At 40.0% G+C, this 19,894-nt stretch overlaps 1 protein-coding gene across 1 annotated transcript in view; it reads left to right on the top strand.

The window, feature by feature from the left end:
• Positions 1 to 19,894, top strand: part of srfbp1 (serum response factor binding protein 1) — a 307,607-nt gene that overhangs the window by 208,836 nt on the left and 78,877 nt on the right. The window contains exon 4 of the mRNA XM_070883365.1: positions 11,347 to 11,418. Within this exon, the coding sequence (XP_070739466.1) occupies positions 11,347 to 11,418 (72 nt within the window). The remainder of the gene's footprint in view (positions 1 to 11,346; positions 11,419 to 19,894) is intronic.

Below are 19,894 nucleotides of genomic sequence, written 5' to 3'. Positions count from 1 at the left end.
CTGCCGCAGAGAGTTGTTGATGCCAGTTCATTGGATATATTCAAGAGGGAGTTAGAGATGGCCCTTACGACTAAGGGGATCAAGGGGTATGGAGAGAAAGCAGGAATGGGGTACTGAGGGAATGATCAGCCATGATCTTATTGAATGGTGGTGCAGGCTCGAAGGGCTGAATGGCCTAATCCTGCACCTATTTTCTATGTTTCTAAAGGCGATTACAAAGGTATGAAGGCAGAGTTGGCTAAACTGGACTGGGAAAATAGATTAAAGTGTAAGTCGGTTGATAAGCAGTAGCAGACATTTAAGGAGATATTTCATAACTCTCAACAAAAATATATTCCAGTGAGAAGGAAATACTTGAAGAGAAGGAAGAATCATCCATGGCTATCTTAACGAAGTAAAGGATGGTATCAAATTGAAAACAATGGCATACAAAGTGGCCAAGATTAGTGGAGGCCAGAAGATTGGGAAATGTTTTAAAACCAGCAAAGGACGACTAAAAAAATAATAAAGAGAGGGAAGATAAGAGTATGAGAGTAAACTAGCAAGGAATATAAAAACGGATAGTAAGAGCTTCTACAGGTATATGTAAAGGAAGAGAGTAGCTAAAGTAAACGTTGGTCCCTTAGAGGATGAGACTAGGGAATTAATAATGGGGAACAGGGAAATGTCGGAGACTTTGAACAAATATTTTGTACCAGTCTTCATGGTAGAAGACACTAAAAATATCCCAATAATGGATAATCAAGGGGCTATAGGAAGGGAGGAACTTAAAACAATCACTATCACTAAAGAAAAACTACTCGGTAAAATAATGGGTCTAAAGGTGGACAAGTACCCTGGACCTGATGGCTTACACCCTCGGCTCTTAAAAGAAGTGGCTGCAGAGATAGTGATAGAGAGATGCATTGGTTGTAATCTACCAAAATTCCTGGATTCTGGTAAGGGTCCGAAGGGATTGAAAAACTGCAAAAAAAAATGAGGCAGACAGAAAGCAGGAAACCAGTTAGCCTAACGTCTGTCGTTGGGAAAATGCTGGAGTCCGTTATTAAGGAAGCAGTAGCAGGACATTTGGAAAAGCATAATTCAATCAAGCAGAGTCAGCAAGGTTTTATGAAAGGGAAATCATGTTTGACAAATTTTCTGGAGTTCTTTGAGGAGGTAATGAGCAGGGTGGATTTGGGGGAACCAGTGGATGTGATGTATTTGGATTTCCAGAAGGCATTCGATAAGGTGCCACGTAAGAGGTTACTGCACAAGATAAAAGTTCACGGGGTTGGGGGTAATATATTAGCATGGAGAGAGGATTGGCCAACTAACAGAAAACAGAGAGTCGGGATAAATGGGTCATTTTCCGGTTGGCAAACGGTAACTAGTGGGGTGCCGCAGGGATCGGTGCTGGGGCCTCAACTATTAACAATCTATATTAATGACTTGGATGAAGGGACCGAGTGTAATGTAGCCAAGTTTGTTGTTGATACAAAGATAGGTGAGGAAGCAAGTTGTGAGGAGGACACACAAAAGCTGCACAGGGATATAGACAGGCTAATGAGTGGGCAAACATTTGGCAGATGGAGTATAATGTGGGAAAGTGTGAGGTTATGCACTTTGGTTGGATGAATAAAAAAACTAATTATTATTTAAATGGAGAGAAATAACAAAATGCTGCAGTACAGAGGGACCTGGGGGTGCTTCTGCATGAAACACAAAAAGTTAGTATGCAGGTACAGCAATTAATCAAGAAGGCAAATGAAATATTGGCCTTTATTGCAAGGGGGATAGAATATAAAAGCAGAGAAGTCCTGCTATAACTGTACAGGGTATTGGTAAGGCCATACCAAGAGTATTGCGTACAGTTTTGGTCTCCTTATTTAAGGAGATACATACTTGCATTGGAGGCAGTTCAGAGAAGGTTCACTAGGTTGATTCCTGAGATGAAGGGGTTGACTTATGAAGAAAGGTTGTGCAGGTTGGGCCTCTATTCATTTGGAGTTTAGAAGAATGAGAGGTGATCTTATTGAAATGTATAAGATTCTGAGGGGCTTGACAAGGTAGATTCAGAGAGAATATTTCCCCTTGTGGGGAAATCTAGAACTAGGGGGCATAGTTTCAGAATAAGGGGTCGCCCCATTTAAAACTGAGAAGAGGGGGAATTTCTTCTCTGAGGGTCATACACTTGTGGAATTCTCAGTTGTGGAAGGCGGGGTCATTGAATATATTTAACATAGAGATAGACAGATTTTTGAGCGATAAGGGAGTGAAGGGTTATGAGGAGCGGGCAGGGAAGTGGAGCTGAGCCCAAGATCAGATCAACCATGATCTTACTAAATGGCGGAGCAGGCTCGAGGGGCTAAATGGCCTACTCCTGCTCCTATTTATTATGTTCTTATGACACACATGCCCAGAAACCTCATTCCAGCCCACCAAATATCTCAATAAAATAGAATTGTGTTACCCAGAAACACCATCAGAATATTGGCAATATAGTACTGAAACATTCCAATGTCAGGCACCAAACTCTCCAGCAACATTAGATCTAAACAACTGACTTTACTTTAGATAGTTTGGGGCGGATAATTTGAATTATTACCGCCCAGGATTTTGACCCAGCGATGAAGAAATTATGATATACTTCCAAGTCAGGATGGTGTGTGACTTGGAGGGGAACTTGCAGATGATGGTTCCCATGCTTCCCGTGTCCCTCTAGATGGTGGAGGTCATGGGTTTGGAAGTTGCTGCGAAGAAGCCCTGGCGAGTTGTTGCGAATAAATCGCCAAAGCAGTAGCAAATATTGTTTGGTGTTGCTCAAAGTGCTTAGAGGTTCATCAGGTGTGATTTGATTCTCAAACCTTGCAATGGGAGATGGAGCTATATGCGTTCTTTTGACTGATTGTTACCTGCTGAAAGTGGAATAAATTCCATGTGTGTCCGTGAGAACTCCTTTGGGCCGTGATATGGAACATGTACGTTGTATTAAGCTGGAACATAACTGTTTTCAAAGCAGTTATTAAAACTTTTGGCTGGAGTTCTGAACATAACACATATTGCCTTCATATTTTTTTACTGATTCAGGGTTTTTTTTCCAACATAATCAAATGTTTTGTGTGACAATGTTTGCTAAAAATGAAATCTATGTTTAAGATAGAGATTAAAAGGGAAGACAAATTTGGGGGAAAGACTTTTTGTTCAAAATGTTCCCCCAGTGTCTGTAAGAAACATATATAATTAGAAAACAATTCATTACTGTAATTGTGGGGGTAGAGAACATGAGGAGCAGCTACTCAGAGTTGCCAGTTCATGTGCGTGTTTATTAGGCCATGCTCATACAAAACTACGTGCATATATTACACTGCTTTGCCCCCTTTTTTTTTAAAGTGTTTGTATTCCTTCCTCAAATATAACAAAACTATGCTCTTACCTTTCTCAGTATGTTTGTTATTTTATGACCGTATGACAAGTACAACATCCAGAATCCTCACGACCGAATCAGTGCCGGTTTATGGATTTTTCTGGATTTTAGACAAGAAAATCAATCATCTGAAATCCAGAACCCTCGACAGAATCTGTGCCGGGTTTTGAGCGGTGATGTACGAAATTCAGCAATACCCTAAATCCGGCACGGATTCGGTCGAGGATTATTTCAGACTTGATTTTCTTGTCTGAAATCCAGAATCCTCGACCAAATCCGTGTCGCATTTTGTTTTTTGCTTCACAATAATTCCGGACGACTCCCATCAGCTATGCGCAAAATGTCCAGTTTACGGACAATTCCGCTTTTCGGAGTTCCGGATTCAGGACGTTGCACCTGTACATGGATACTAATAACAGTCAGCCAATAAATATACTCAGGGATAAACAAGTCAATTGTTCACTTTTATTTTTAAACATGTATTTAAATATAAAGTACATATATAAAGTAAATATTTTTCTTCAATTGTACATGTACCACATAACAAAGGCTCCTGACTTTTTTTCTTTTAAATGAACTACAAATCCAGTTTAATAAGAGGTTTGCAGAGCCTTCCTAATCTCCTTACAGAAGGTTTTGGTGTTGAAGCAATTTTTGGACTGTTTTGTTTTGGTTCCAAGCTCAAAGATGATCCTGTTTCCATCTGGACCTGGTACCTCAGTTACTGAAGTCTGAATTGAATCAAACTCATGTATTAGTTCATGATCAAGTGGTTCACAATCACGTCTTGGTTTTTCTCGAGCAGAGATCATTTGATCTGCATGAACACTTAGGATTTTGTCACCAATTTCAACCAAATAGCTCTTGGTCCCACCAACCTCAACTATGATTCCTACATCCCACTTGTGTGCACTCGACTTGTCTGGGGGACTGAACATGAACGCACTTGTTTTGTTTGAAATTGTTTTTTCTGATTGATGTCAATGATATTTCTGACTCAACTGTTTCTGTTCAACTCGAGGCCAAATTTGGTTGAGCAAGACTCAGTTGTGTTCTCAATCTCCTCTTCAAGAGTTCTGTTGGAGTATATCCAGTTGTAGGGTGTGGAGTAGTTCCATACTCAGCAATAAATTTGCCAAACGTTGCTTCATGCTGAGTCCCGAACAACCCTGCCACACTTGCTTTTTAAGAGCTTCTTTCACTATTCTGACTAATCTTTCGGCTGCCCCGTTTGAAGCTGGATGATATGATAGAGTGGAAATGTGTTTGATTCCGTTCCGTGTCATGGATTCTTGGAACAGAGCAGAACGAAACTGAGGGCCACTGTCAGAAACAAGCTCTTCAGGTAAGCCATGACATGCAAAGATAGACCTCAATTCATCTATGGTACGTACAGTTGTAGTATTTGAACTCCTGTGTTTCACTTCAATCCACTTTGCGTGATTAGCTCCAAGTACCAGGAAATAATCATTTGCTTTCTCACAAGTCTACATGTACTGTCTGAAAAGGGTTACTTGGCCATAACCAGGGTTGTAGTGGAGTTTTGGGTGGTTTGTTTCTGCAAATTTGGCAAACCCTATATTTGCTGACAAGTGAATCAAGATCACTATCCAATCCAGGCCAATAAACAAAGCTCCTTGCAATTGATTTCATACTGACAATCCCTGGATGTTCAGCATGAATTTCGGCCAGAATTCTGTCTCTCAAAGAAGTAGGTATCACCACTCTGTTTCCCCGCTTGACACAATCTACACAATGAGTTGTCCATGTGCTTGTTTATTAGGCCACTGTGAACTGCTCGTGCTCACACAAAACCTCGTGCATACATTACAATTACCAATTTTTTTTAAAAAGCTGCCCAGTTCCTGACTTGTATTCAGGTAACTTTGATGATCTTACTGACTGATTTGTTTCATTCATACCCAAGTGCTTTAAAGGATCCCACACATTCAGACTGCTTAGGGAACTGTTATGGGGCCCACCTGCCTTTGGAAAATATGTTACTTGCTGAGTACGGTGTTTACTGTGCTGGTATTGTATTTTCCAGCAGTAGATAGATGCAACATAGTAACCACCTCCCCACTCGAAAGAAATGAATGGAATGGCTCAGAAGCTGACCTGTAGAGGAGAGCCTTTATTTCCCAGATGCCACACCATAACTTTCTTTTCTGGTTTGGAAAGTACTGACACTGGATTACAAATCATGGCACCTGGCGGGGAAGTGAACATTCACTTGTTTGTTGCTGGATGCAAATGAGCTGCACATTGAGACAGTGAAATATTTTCCGATTAATGTCGATGGTGACATTGAGTAAGAGCACATGTATGACCACATAAGTGCAATGAGTCCTTGGACCTTTGTGACTTTCACTTGTTATGCTTTGCACGTTGACACTGCTTGTTCATGCAGGAATGGATGAAATTGCATTCATGACATGCTTAACACATCTGTGCATAGCTGATTGGCTCACGTTAGTGATGCAGCCTGAAATGACCCTGTAGCATAAAGGTTAAGGGCAGTTGTGACCTTAACAGCCACCAACCGTGCAGTGCCTATGATGGGAGAGTTGCCTGAACGTCATTTTGAACCATGGAATATAAACGTACAGCTTTTACAGACACTGTTACTGGGACAGTTGCTCTGCCTGTATATTCTGGTATGGAGATTCTGGCTGTGTCCCTCCGATACAGCTTAACAACCCTCCCTTACTCCTCTTCTGATTAGAAAACAAAGATGGATGGAAATTCCCAACAGGAAATGCATTGTGCCATTTGTGAAACTGGGACTAGGGGGAGGGGATAAATGGCAGCCCCACAGCAAATTGAACACCGGCAGATGAGAAAGTAATTGGCAATGGCAAAACAAGAGAATAAAAAGTCACGTATTTCTAGAAACCTTACATTCTAGCTGTTGGATTCTTTAAGTTTAGTTGCAGACTTTCTATAGTGCATAGCAACCCTGGTCATCTTTTTGTACGGGCGAGAGCATGACTGGACACAATTAAAATAGAAGTAATGGGAAATGGGACATTTGGTGTGGTAATAACATGGTGACATCATTTGCATTTTACCTCCCCTGGCCAACGGAAATAACATTGGAAATGGGATGGGCACATCGGTGGGCTGAGTTACAAAGGAACAGAACAGAACTCCCACCTACTTTCCACTGCAGGTTGCCTGCATTATGCCAGTATAGTAGGCAACTATGAATGGAAAATTCAGGATTTTTAAGTAAATTCTACAGATATATTAGGGCAGGGCAAACTGGCACTTATATATAGCCTAATTACATCTCTTAGGAACATCCAAAAGCTCTTCATGTACAATAAATTGCTATAAGGAGAATGACAGTTTTTTTTGGTGCTATTCATTGAGAAAAGACTGTTGTCTCAGACTGGGAGAGTTCTCTCAATAACTTTGAATAGAAGTACATAAAAATTACAAAGTGCTATTGGATTGTTAATATCTATCAGAACAGGTAGTGTATGCCACAGTTTAATATTAACACTCCTTCAGTACTGCATTGAATGTCAACCTAGATTGTGTGCTCAATTCCTTTAATACAAGTTAGATAAAATCATGTTTTTCTGTCATTGTGCAGGCTGAGCATTCAGGTTGCCCTTCGGAGGACTGCTAATGTGATATCTTTGTTTAAGAAGGGAGAAAGGGATAGACCGAATAATTACAGGCCAGTCAGCCTAAACTCGGTGGTGGGAAAATTATTGGAAAAAATCCTGAAGGACAGGATAAATCTTCATTTAGAAAGACATGGATTAATCAAGGACAGTCAGCAAGGATTTATTAAGGGAAGGTCGTGTCTGACTAACTTGATTGAATTTTTTGAGGAGGTAACCAGGAGGATCGATGAGGGCAGTGCATATGATGTAGTGTATATGGATTATAGCAAAGCTTTTGATAAGGTCCCACATGACAGTCTGGTCACGAAAGTAAAACCCCATGGGATTACGGGGCAAAGTGGCAAATTGGATCCAAAATTGGTTCAGAGGCAGAAAGCAAAGGGTAATAGTCGATGGATGTTTTTGTGACTGGAAGGCTGTATCCAGTGGGGTTCCATAGGGCTCAGTACTGGGTCCCTTGCTTTTTGTGGTATATATCAATGATCTAGAATATAGGGGATATGATTAAGAAGTTTGAAGATGATACTAAAATCGGCTGTGTGGTTGATATTGAAGAAGAAAGCTGCGGACTGCAGGAAGATATCAATCAACTGGTCAGGTGGGCAGAACAGTGGCCAATGGAATTTAATCTAGAGAAGTGTGAGGTAATGCATTTGGGGACGGCTAACAAGGAAAGAGAATATACATTAAATGGTACGACACTGAGAAGTGGAGATGAACAAAGGGACCTTGGAGTGCAGGTCCACAGATCCCTGAAGGTAGCAGGCCAGGTAGATAAGGTGGTTAAGAAGGCATACGGAATGCTTACCTTTATTAGCCGAGGCATAGAATATAAGAACAAGGGGGTATGCTTGATCAGTATAAAACACTGGTAAGGCCACAGCTGGAGTGCTGCGTGCAGTTTTGGTCACCGCATTACAGGAAGGATGTGATTGCAATGGAGAGGGTACAGAGGAGATTTACAAGAATGTTGCCGGAGTGGAGAATCTTAGCTATGAGGACAGAATGGATAGGCTGGGTTTGTTTTCCTTGGAAGAGAGGAGGCTGAGGGGAGACCTCATTGGGATGTATAAAATTTTGAGGGGCATAGATACAGTGGATAGAAAGGGTCTATTTCCCTTAGCAGAGGGGTCAACAACCAGGGGGCATAGATTTAAAGTAATTGGTCGACGGTTTAAAGGGAATTTGACGGGAAATTTCTTCACTCAGAAGGTTGTGGGGGTCTGGAACTCACTGTCTGAAAGGGTGGTAGAGGCAGAAACCATCATAACATTTAAAAAGTACTTGGATGTGCACTTGAAGTGCCGTAACCTGCAGGGCTACGGACCGAGAGCTGGAAAGTGGGATTAGGCTGGATAGCCTCTTGTTGGCCGGCACGGACACGATGGGCCGAAATGGCCTCCTTCCGTGCTGTAAGCTTCTGTGATTCTCTGATTCTAGTGGCCAGAAATGTGATTTTCCTATCGATGGGTTTTATGAGCACAGCCCAGCCATCAGGGCCAAAATTAAATTAATGAACTTGCTAGACGATTTCCGCAATACCGCCATTAATCTCACAAAAAATGGGAGCTCACCTTCAACCTTCCAACGAGTGTCAAAATATTGCTGGATTTGTGTAGTAAATATAAATTAAAGTCACTAGAAAGTTAGGGCTGCTTTTTCAGTGTAAGGACCATTTTAGTGATGAGGTTAATTTTCCTACAATGGCACTCAATCTTGAAGGCCCAGAAAAGGAATAATTGAAGCTGTAGGATCTCACTCTTTCAGGCAGTAATTTGCTCCTGGAGATTTTTTTTAATTTAAATTTTTAATTTTTTTTCTTACTTTTCCTTTCTGTCTCTTTTCTCTCGCTCTTAATCCAATCTTTCTTTCCCTCTCTTTATTTATCTTTCTGTATTTAATTTGACTCTAATTCATCCTATTTCCTTCTCTATTGTTTCTTTCTCTATCCTTAAATCTCATTGGTTAAGGAGACTATTGGTCCTGTCATTCACCAGATCACCCAGGTGCACTGTTCTCAATTCGTACTTCCGGTGTAAAGAATAATTGGAACTGAAGGGTGAGGAAATAAATGAAACTTATGGCAGATGCCGCGAGATGCCCCCCTCTGGCAAAGTCTGGGCCAATATGTAAAAGAGCTGTTGGTTGTTTTATGGTCCTAATTTTAATTTTCGAGAAGTATTTATATAAACTGCCTATATAACTGTGTGGAGATCATGAATTTAACTCTGCTTAGCAGTGGAAATAGTTGGAAATTGAGATGGTGATGCCTACTGCCACCTCCCCAGCCTGACCTCTATTTCCTGCCCCTGCTAGCTGCTTCTTCCCTGCACACCACATACAAATGCCACTGAGGGGGTTCCTGGGTTCCCGGCTGACTGCCTTCCTCTTTGCCCATCTTGGTGCCAGTCCCCGAGATTCCCTGGGGAAAGATCGCAGTAGGCCTCAGATAGCAGGTCTATCCATGCCCCAATTTCTATTGTTGAAGGTTAAGAACAAGTCCCGCTCCACTACTACACCACCCCAAAATGGAAAATTCAGCCTTGTATATCCCAAAATTATACATATTTTGCAGGTTTTTAAAAAGAAATGTATATGTTTGCTGCAAAGCAATATTAGTCTGTCTGCCCTATCCACTCATGCTGATGATTCACGCCACACTCATCAACTTCCTTCAGGATCATGTGTCGTCAGTGTGCATTACTTTCATTCTAGTATAGTGGTTGAATCACAACATACAACCCACCACCAGGCCTTTGGGACAATGGAAATCTTGTTCCTTTCAAATCTTTGGAGGCTGACTGAAATTCTATTGAGAACTATTTCAAAACTATTTTTAATGCGCTGGTTAACACGTTGCATAAAATTCCTATACATACAGTTTTAACAAGGTCATTAACCTATAGTTAACGACTGTTAAGATACCACTTGAGAGAATTTCAAACCAACAATTTATTCTTATCACTTGCAAATCTAACCAACAGCTGTCATTGTTTAATTTTGAGGACACCACTCTTAGTCTTCCTTCATTGGCTAACATTCTTAACCCTACTGGCTCCTCCTGCCTTTAATGTCCTTTAATATATTTAACACCCCCCCCCCCCCCCCATCCCATTGCTTTTCCGCAGCACTGATCCTACTTTCATTTATAAATTCTGATATTTTTTTTAAAATCAAAATGCATCATCTCATAATTACTGACATTGAATTTCACCTGCCACTTTTTAGCTCATTCCCCATCTTATCCCTTTGCAACTTTCTGTGGTATTCTAAAGAATTAACTATCTCTTATTTTGATATCATTTGAATGTTGACACCACTCCTAGGTATATATCCAAATCATTGAAATACACAGTGAAGAGAAGTAGCCTGAACCCTATGGGTCTCCGCAACCCACATCCAACCACTCTGAAAATCTCTTTATACTTGTGCTCTATTTCTCGTGTTTTAAACCAGATTGTTATCCTCCATATCCTTAATCTTCTCTAGTAATGTTCAGTCTGATACCTTGTCGAAGTTTTCCCTAAACTCCATGAACACTACATCCATTGCATTTCTCCCATCAACCATGTTTGTTACCACCTCAAAGAATTCTGTGAGGTTTGTTAACCACAATCATCCCTTTTGAAATCCATACTGGCTACTTCTATTTATTTTCTGTTATCCAGCTGCATGGTAGTTTCATCCTTAATTATAGACCAACATTTTCCCTACCACAGATGTTAAGCTAACTGATGTGCAATTACCCAGATTAGCTCCCTCTCCCTTTTTAAAAATAGGTACTACATTGGCCACTCTCCAGTTCTCCAGCACACATCCACACTCGAGAGGCCTGAAATATAATTTGTAGACCGTTGCAATTTCCTTTCTCTTTTTTTAGGATCCAGGGATGTATCCCATCAGGCTATGGCACGTTGTCTTCGTTTAACTGAACTAACTTATTAAAAATTTATACATCATAATATTGATAAGGACCTTTATTGGGCTGCACACTGTGCAGTATTGATTTGCAGTGTAATGCAGTGACACTGCCTAAAATACAGTCTGATGTATTGCATAGTGCCCTTACCAATAAATAAACCATTTTAAGCACTCGTGGTAAATCTGAATGTGCTTTTAGTCTTGACCTTGGAGACTGTAGCCAAGGGTTTATGGAAGGGGTCTCTTGTATTTTTATTACTGTGAAAGAAGTGCATGTTGCAATGACAATTGATGAATAACAATTTAATAATGTAATGTTTTACAGTAAATACTTTAACACATCAAAGACAAAATGTGAATGTATTTTTATTTTTTGCATAGGATTTGAAACCAGATTATGTTTCAAAAACTGCACTTCAGAGAAACCTCAATTTTGAAATTATCTGCAAAAAGGTAAGACTTCTGAATATATGGAGCTGTTCATGTTGGAAAAGGTGCTATGATAAGATGTGTGCTTATAAATTTCTGAGTTTGTGTATATATTTAAAGGGCAACAAGACTGAAGTTATATTATTCCGCTACTGCCATTTTCCCCTCAGTTGATGTGATCCTTTCCTTCTCCCCACTTAATCTTTGCCCCAAGTATTCACAAAAGGTAGATTAGTTCAACAAGAAGCTCTGTAGCCAGAATAAGATGAATGAGTAAACACCTAAATAATTAATGCAAAGAGGGAGTTTGACTTTTGGATGTGCCTCATCCTTAAAGGAACTTTAGAAATCAACAATGAAATGACAGGAATGGAACCTTGTGATCTGCAATAATGTCCTGTACTATTAAGATTCTATTATTTTAAATCTCTCTGGTCTGTAAAGTTCCTGTGTGTTTGGGGAAGGGAGGGGAAGGTGGGGGTCTCTAGACAATCCATTGATGATTTAGCCGACCATATTATAAGACAGGTCATATATATATTATTTATATATGTGTGTGTATATATATATATAAATATATATTATATATAAACCATTATATTTATATAATTAAAACTCCATGGGCTAGAAATTGATCAAAGGCTGCCACCGCCCGTTTATTGTCCAAAATATCGCTAAGACTCAATAAACGCCGGCAGAAAATTGATCATTAATAGAAAAAAAAATGTCTGGCGGGAAAAATGGGTGTTGCACGTGGATTCTCGGCGGTCCTGATCAAATTAAGTCCAAGGCTTGAATCGGCCTAGAGAGGGGGGAAAACATGAAAAATATATTTTTTTAAATAAAACATCGGAAAACATTCAAAGAAGCCTTTTTAACTGAATCGCTGCAAAAAAAATTAATAAAAAAGCATGCACATCTTTTTTTGCAGGGTTTCATACCTACCAACCATCGAAAGGCTGCTCCAACTGGGTGTTTTTTTTTGCAGAAGTATGGATCACCGCTCCCACCAAACTCAGGCGGGAACGGTTTTCCCAGGATTGCACACCGGCAGTCCACTCCCCAGGGGAATTTGGAAACTGCCGGCGTGAGGCCCTGACGAAATTCCCAACGAATGAAAGACTGCCCAAAACAAGGAAATACCGCAGGCTGATCAATTTCTAGCCCTTTGTTTAGCTTATGTCTGTAGCATTGCACCTCTCAGTGGACTTGCACTTCAAATGCATCATGGTTCTGTATGACAAAGAAATCACAATTTGCTCAAATAACAACTAAGCTGTTTGGCTTAGATATCCAGTTGTTTTACTTTTGGGCAATCGAAGAAAGTGCCTTTCATTAGGCAGGTAGCAAAAGCTACCACTTAACAATGAGTAGTAATAGCAATAACTTGTATCTTTCAATGTAGAAAAATATAGGGAAGTGTGAGGAAAAGGTGTTGAGCCAAAGGCAGAGAAATTAGGAAAGATAACCAAAAGTTTGTTCAAAGAAGTAAGTTTTAAGGAGGGTCTTGAGGAGTAGTGGACAGGAATTTAAGGAAGGAATTCCAGAGAGTGAGACCTTTGTGGCTAAATGCATGATTGGTAATGGCGGGTGAAGGAAGGAGGGAGGAACACAAAAGGCTAGAATCAGAAAAAAGGGGCATTGATAGAAGTTTTGTAGGTAACGGATATCGGGAAGGGCAAGGTTATGGATAAGGATAAGAATATTAAATTGAAAGCATTGGGAGACCTGGAGCCGTTTTATGTCTTTGTAGACAAGGGTGTTAAGTAAGTGGGACTTGGAGCAGGATAGTATACAAACGGCAGAGTTACGGATGAGCTGAAATTTGTAGAAGGTGGAAGGCTGGCCAGGGTAGTATCGGAGCAGTCTAGTTTGGAGATGATGTATAAGGGTTTTAATGGCAGATGGGATGAGATAGGGTAGCGGTTCAAGTAGGTGGATTTTGTCATGGAGAGGCTTTGAGGTTGTAAGCTCAGCTTGGGATCACACAGTACACCAAGGTTGTGAGCAGTCTGGTTCAGGGGTCTGGGCAGAAAACGATAACACAAACTCCTAACTTATTAATTTCAACAGTGACCCTGCTGCCTTTTCCACAGCTTTGACATCAGTGACTCCTGACTTTTAATGCTGTACTCCTCCCAGCTTCTGGTTTTATGCAGGTGTAACCCAGAACCCAGACTTTGCCCCTTCCATCCAGCAATAATAATTGATACCACTTAGTAATAGTAGACGCAAGTAAAAACTGCATTCTGACAATAATATAATGTTGTAATAATTATGACACCGAGCACAGCCAGTAATAATAAAAGAGAGAACGATTTGCATTTCGATAGCCCCTTTCATGACCTCAAGATGTCCCAAAGCGCTTTACAGCCATTGAAGTATTTTTGAAGTGTTGTCATTGTTGTAGTTTACGAAACATGTCAGACAATTTTGTCCGCACCAAGGTCCCACAAACAACAATGTGATAATAACCAGGTATTCTGTTTTAGTGATGTTGGTTGAGGTAGAAATATTGGCCAGGGAACTGGGAAGATCTCTCCTGCAGATAAATAAATACAAATATAGCATACAGCAAAAATAATAATACAACCAGACCTGCAACCCCAGTCCTTCCCAATTCTGCCCACAAGCTCTAGCCTCCTGCTTAATCCTAGAGATTCGATAATTTGTGTGGAATCCCAGCTCTGTCTGGCAGGTGAACTGAAAATGAGAGAAATGAAATATACAGAAGACAGGAAATATAAAAAAAAAATGAATGAGGGAGAGAAGGTGCAAAAAGCTTATAGAGCGCCAGAGCTAAATAAAGAGTGATACAAAGAAAAAATAGAGGCATACAGTAGAGAGGAGATGAGTACAAGGGAAAACTTACGCATGGGGAGAAAAAAAATGAGAGCCAGAGATCACCATGAAAGTATGAGAGAAGCATACAGGGGAAAATGGAAAATAAACAAAGTAAGATAGGAAGACAAGTAAACAGTTACAAGAAATGAGATGTAATTCTTTCTAATTTTTTTGTGAACAATGCAGTGAAAGATCAACTGTATATATTCCATTTCATTGTGTAACAATCTTGTGATTATGAAACAAAGTATCTTCTGACATACCCTGAGCAACCCTCAGAAAATACACGAGTAATTTCTTAGATCTACAACTTGATATTAGTTGAAATAATATTCAAAGACAATATTAGTTTTATTACGGTATTCATAATTCTTGCACTAATGAAACTTGAAATCACTTTCAGATTATGGTTTTATTTTTTCATGTCTGAGCATTTTTTTCATGAAGGTTCCTTTCTCCCCCTCAACTAGATTTGGCTGACATAGGTCATGTTGTCATGAAGCATACTGGACCTAACATTCTAAAGTCAACATCATTCCTGTGCCAATACAGTATGTTATTATGTCACCCTAACTAATTGAGAGCACAATTTCCATTCTAATTGAATCTACCCATTCCCTTAGAGTGAAACTACTGTATATTCACTATAGGTTATAGAGCGCTTTCACAGTCTGGAGTATTGTTGGTAATCACTGCCTTTAATAGTATGAATCTGACTTTCAACCTGTGTGTACACAGTGGGAGAGATACAGATTTGGGATTTAAATCAAGTACATCAGATCACAAACAATGTCAACCAACATTATGCTTCATCAACTGATAAACCCTGTTAAGGTATTAAATCTCATGATGTAAGCACCACTGTGTTTTACATTATTACAATATCCCCAGTGTCATAGTTTGTACAAGGCTTAGATAAGTAATACGCTTATAATACCTTAAAAAAGAGTAAAAAATGAAATTGTGCTTTACAAAAGAAAATTCTGCTGTTATGTTAAGTTATAAAATAATGTGAAAATATTGTTTGCTACATTATCCCTTCTGGATGCTTCTGAAGAATGAAAGGATTACAGATTTGCTCACTGCTGTTTTACTTGTAGCAAGATCCAGCAAAATGCACCCTTTTCTATACATACCTCATCATTGGTATTACATGCCTTTTGCTTCTTAATTATTGTACACGTAGTTTCTAGTTTTTGGTTTATTCCATTGCTGCCAGTATAGTCACTGGATATTGCTTGTAATATTCCTTCTGTCTTTGAAGGAATTTGACAGCATAAATGTATAGTCACATAAAGTTACCTCTTATGATTGCTTTCTTCTGCTTTGCCATTGGCTGAGGATTTAAATGCAAAATATTTGAAAGCAAAGGAAACATTTATTTATATTAAAAATGAGCTGTTTTTAACATCTGGTAATATTGATGGTAGTACGATGAAATATGAAATGAACAAGATGTTTATTGTTATTTCCTCCCACCTACTGAGAACTTCATTTCAATTACTAGTTTTTCACTGTACTTCTGGTAGCATAGGAATAAATCAATTGTGAATATAGAATTAAAGGACAACAACAACTTGTATTTTTATAGCGTCTTTAACATTGTAAAAGGCCCAAGGCGATTCACAGGAGCTATTATTAAACAAAATTTGGCACTGAGGCACATAGGATGATATTAGGACAAGTGACCAAAAGCATGCTGCGTTTTACTAGTTTTCCTCTGTTAAGTAAAATTAAATTGGGCCGAAATTGCCTCTTTTGGAAAAAGAGTCGTTACCGCCGCAAAACGTAGTGGGGGACAATCGGGACATTGCCCTTGTCACTTTTTCAGGTGGAGAAATGTTCCCGCCCCGTCGGCCACACGCCAACCCCTTACCACCTGGCGGCGACCCCTTTCCACCCCGTGAGGGAAATTGCCCCGCAGGAGCAGAGCGACCAGCTGCCAGTAGCTGAGCGGCACATCCGCCCTTAAAGGGGGAGGGGAACGCTCCACCATGGCCGCCATTTTAATTGAATTGACGGCCGAATCTGAAGTCGGCCCGACAATGGCAGCCATGGGTTCGGCCGGGCCACCAACAGGCAGCCTGGCACCACCTCTTGGCCCTCCCTGGGACTGTTCTAGAATTTGAGAGAATTTTGGAAGATCAAAATCAATGCATCCACTATGTCTGCAGCCACCTCTTTTAGAACCATAGGATGTAGGCCGCCGGGTTCAGGGGCGTTGTCGACTTTTAGTCCAATTAGTTTCTCTAGTACGTTTTCTTTACTTATATTCATTACATTAAGTTCCTCACCCTCATTAGATCCTTGGTTTCCCGCCTTTTTAGGTATGCTTTTTGCATCTTCTATTTGTTTAATGTTTCTGTCATTTCCTTATTACCCATAATAATTTTTCCTGTCTCAGCCTCTAAGGGATCAATGTTTACTTTTGCTACTCTCTTGCTTTTTACATACTTGTAGAAACACTTGCAATCTGCTTTTTATATTTCTTGCTAGTTTTCTCTCATATTCTATTTTTTCCTTTTTTTATCAATTTTTTGGTGATCTTTTGCTGGTTTCTGAAACTCTCCCAATCTTCAGGCTTACAACTATTCTTCGCAACATTATAAGCTTCTTCTTTCAATCTAGCTGACTGCAAAAGCTTCTATAGATATGTGAAGAGAAAAAGATTAGTGAAGACTAATATAGGTCCCTTGCAGTCAGAAGCAGGTGAATTTATAATGGGGAACAAGGAAATGGCAGAACAATTGAACAAATACTTTGGTTCTGTCTTCACTCAAAAAGACACGAATAACCTCCCGAAAATACTAGGGGATCAAGGGTCCAGCGAGAAGGAGGAACTGAGGGAAATCCTTATTAGTCAAGAAATGGTGTTAGGGAAATTGATGGGATTGAAGGCCGATAAATTCCCAGGGCCTGATAGTCTGCATCCCAGCATACTTAAAGAAGTGGCCCTAGAAATAGTAGATGCATTGGTGGTCATTTTCCAACATTCCATGGACTCTGGATCAGTTCCTATGGATTGGAGGATAGCTAATGTAACCCCACTTTTTAAAAAAGGTAGGAGAGAGAAAACAGGGAATTATAGACCGGTTAGCCTGACATCGGTAGTGGGGAAAATGCTGGAATCAATTATTAAAGATGTAATAGCAGCGCATTTGGAAAGCAGTGACAGGATCAGTCCAAGTCAGCATGGATTTATGAAAGGGAAATCATGCTTGATAAATCTTCTAGAATTTTTGAGGATGTAACTAGTAGAGTGGATAAGGGAGAACCAGTGGATGTGGTGTATTTGGACTTTCAAAAGGCTTTTGACAAGGTCCCACACAAGAGATTAGTGTGCAAAATTAAGGCACATGGTATTGTGGGTAATGTGTTAACGTGGATAGAGAACTGGTTGACAGACAGTAAGCAAAGAGTGGGAATAAGCGGGTCCTTTTCAGAATGGCAGGCAGTGACTAGTGGGGTACTGCAAGTCTCAGTGCTGGGACCCCAGCTATTTACAATATACATTAATGATTTAGACGAAGGAAGTGAATGTAATATCTCCAAGTTTGCAGATGGCACTAAGCTGGGTGGCAATGTGAGCTATGAGGAGGATGCCAGAAGGCTGCAGGGTGACTTGGACAGGTTAGGTGAGTGGGCAAATGCATGGCAGATGCAGTATAATGTGAATAAATGTAAGGTTATCCACTTTGGTGGCAAAAACAGGAAGGCAGATTATTATCTGAATGGTGACAGATTAGTAAAAAGGGAGATGCAACGAAACCTGGGTGTCATGGTAATCAGTCATTGAAAGTAGGCAGGTTGGCCTTCATAGCGAGAGGATTTGAGTATAAAAGCAGGGAGGTCTTACTGCAGTTGTATAGGGCCTTGGTGAGACCACACCTTGAATATTGTGTACAGTTTTGGTCTCCTAATCTGAGGAAGGACATTCTTGCTATTGAGGGAGTGCAGCGAAGGTTCACCAGACTGATTCCCAGGATGGCAGGACTGATATATGAAGAAAGGCTGGATTGACTGGAATTTAGAAGAATGAGAGGGGATCTCATAGAAGCATGTAAAATTCTGACAGGATTGGACAGGTTAGATGCTGGAAAAATGTTCCCGATGTTGGGGAAGTCCAGAACCAGTGGTCACAGTCTTAAGGATAAGGGGTAAGCCATCTAGGACCGAGATGAGGAGAAACCTTTTCACCCAGAGAATTGCGAACCTGTGGAATCCTCTACCACAGAAAGTTGTTGAGTCCAGTTCGTTGGATATATTCAAAAGGGAGTTCGATGTGGCCCTTACGGCTAAAGGGATCGGGGGTATGGAGAGAAGACAGGAGTGGAGTACTGAAGTTACATGATCAGTGAATGGTGATGCAGGCTCGAATGGCCTGCTCCTGCACCTATTTTCTATGTTTCTATTGCTATTCTTAACTTCTTTCGTTAGCCATGGATGGATCACTTTTCCCGTGGAGTTTTTGTTTCTCAATGGAATGTATTTTTGTTGAGAATTATGAAATAGTTCTTTATGTGCTGTAAATGCTTTTGTAGGAAGAGGATTCGGCCATTCAGCCCCTCGAACCTGTTCTGCCATTCAGTACATCATTACCTATTGACCACCTTAAAAAATTCAACTGGATTTGTTGGGCATGAACGAACATTCACAAATCCATGCTGAATCTCTATGGTCAGCTCAAACATCCAATGCTCAGTGTCTTTCAACTCTGCTATTTATTTTACATTCTCTTTACTGCACTAAATAGTACATCATTTAATTCAAGAACCTCACAAGACACTTAGCTCGATGTATCATTTTATTAGGTCCAAAGTCCACCCAAACTTAAATAAGCATTACATTCATAGATATTTTACAATTTTATGCCGCATATTCTTAGACAAGTTATGAGTTTTCTAACCATTGCATACTCACAACTCGGAACACCTCGCCTGGTTCAGAATTCAACTCCCAGTACAAATCCTCTTCTTTCAAAGTGCCAACTAACTAATCTCCTCCCTCTCCTTTATGCAATCATTATTGTTGTTACCTTTTTCAGCCAGATGTGGCACACTGACTTCCTTTCACAACATGGAAGTAGACCTATAATTATTGCAAAGGCTTCATTCTTATCTGAGCTTTCTCAAAGTTGTGGACTGAATTAATTTCTTTGTTTTTGCATTTTCTAACTGGTATGTTAAACATTACATAACGGTAGGAGTTAGATGTAGTCCTTACTACTAAGGGGATCAAGGGGTATGGCGAGAAAGCAGGAATGGGGTGCTGCAGTTGCATGTTCAGCCATGAACTCATTGAATGGCATTGCAGGCTCGAAGGGCCGAATGGCCTACTACGCCACCTATTTTCTATGTTTCTATGTCTGTATGTCTTAACTCAAGATAAACTTCACTTACCCATGATATGTGTTAGCCATATTGTCATTATTTTATTCTAAAACCTGTATCGAAGCACAATATATTCTGTACAGATATCCTGCTTTAAATATGAAATATGTTCATTGAATCATATAAACCAGGTAGCTTTATATAATTCTTTTTGGTGATCACTAGATGAATTCCCTCAGGATATTGATAATTTAGGCTATGCAAATAGATGACCTTTTAGCTATGTTAGGCAATCATTTTTCATTTAAACTGTTCACCTCAAGTAT

This window comes from Pristiophorus japonicus, chromosome 1, assembly GCF_044704955.1.
Source record: "Pristiophorus japonicus isolate sPriJap1 chromosome 1, sPriJap1.hap1, whole genome shotgun sequence".
Taxonomy (NCBI): Eukaryota; Metazoa; Chordata; class Chondrichthyes; family Pristiophoridae; genus Pristiophorus; species Pristiophorus japonicus.
The sequence above is the reverse complement of the archived record's forward strand: the minus strand, read 5'-3'. Positions and strand labels throughout refer to the sequence as shown.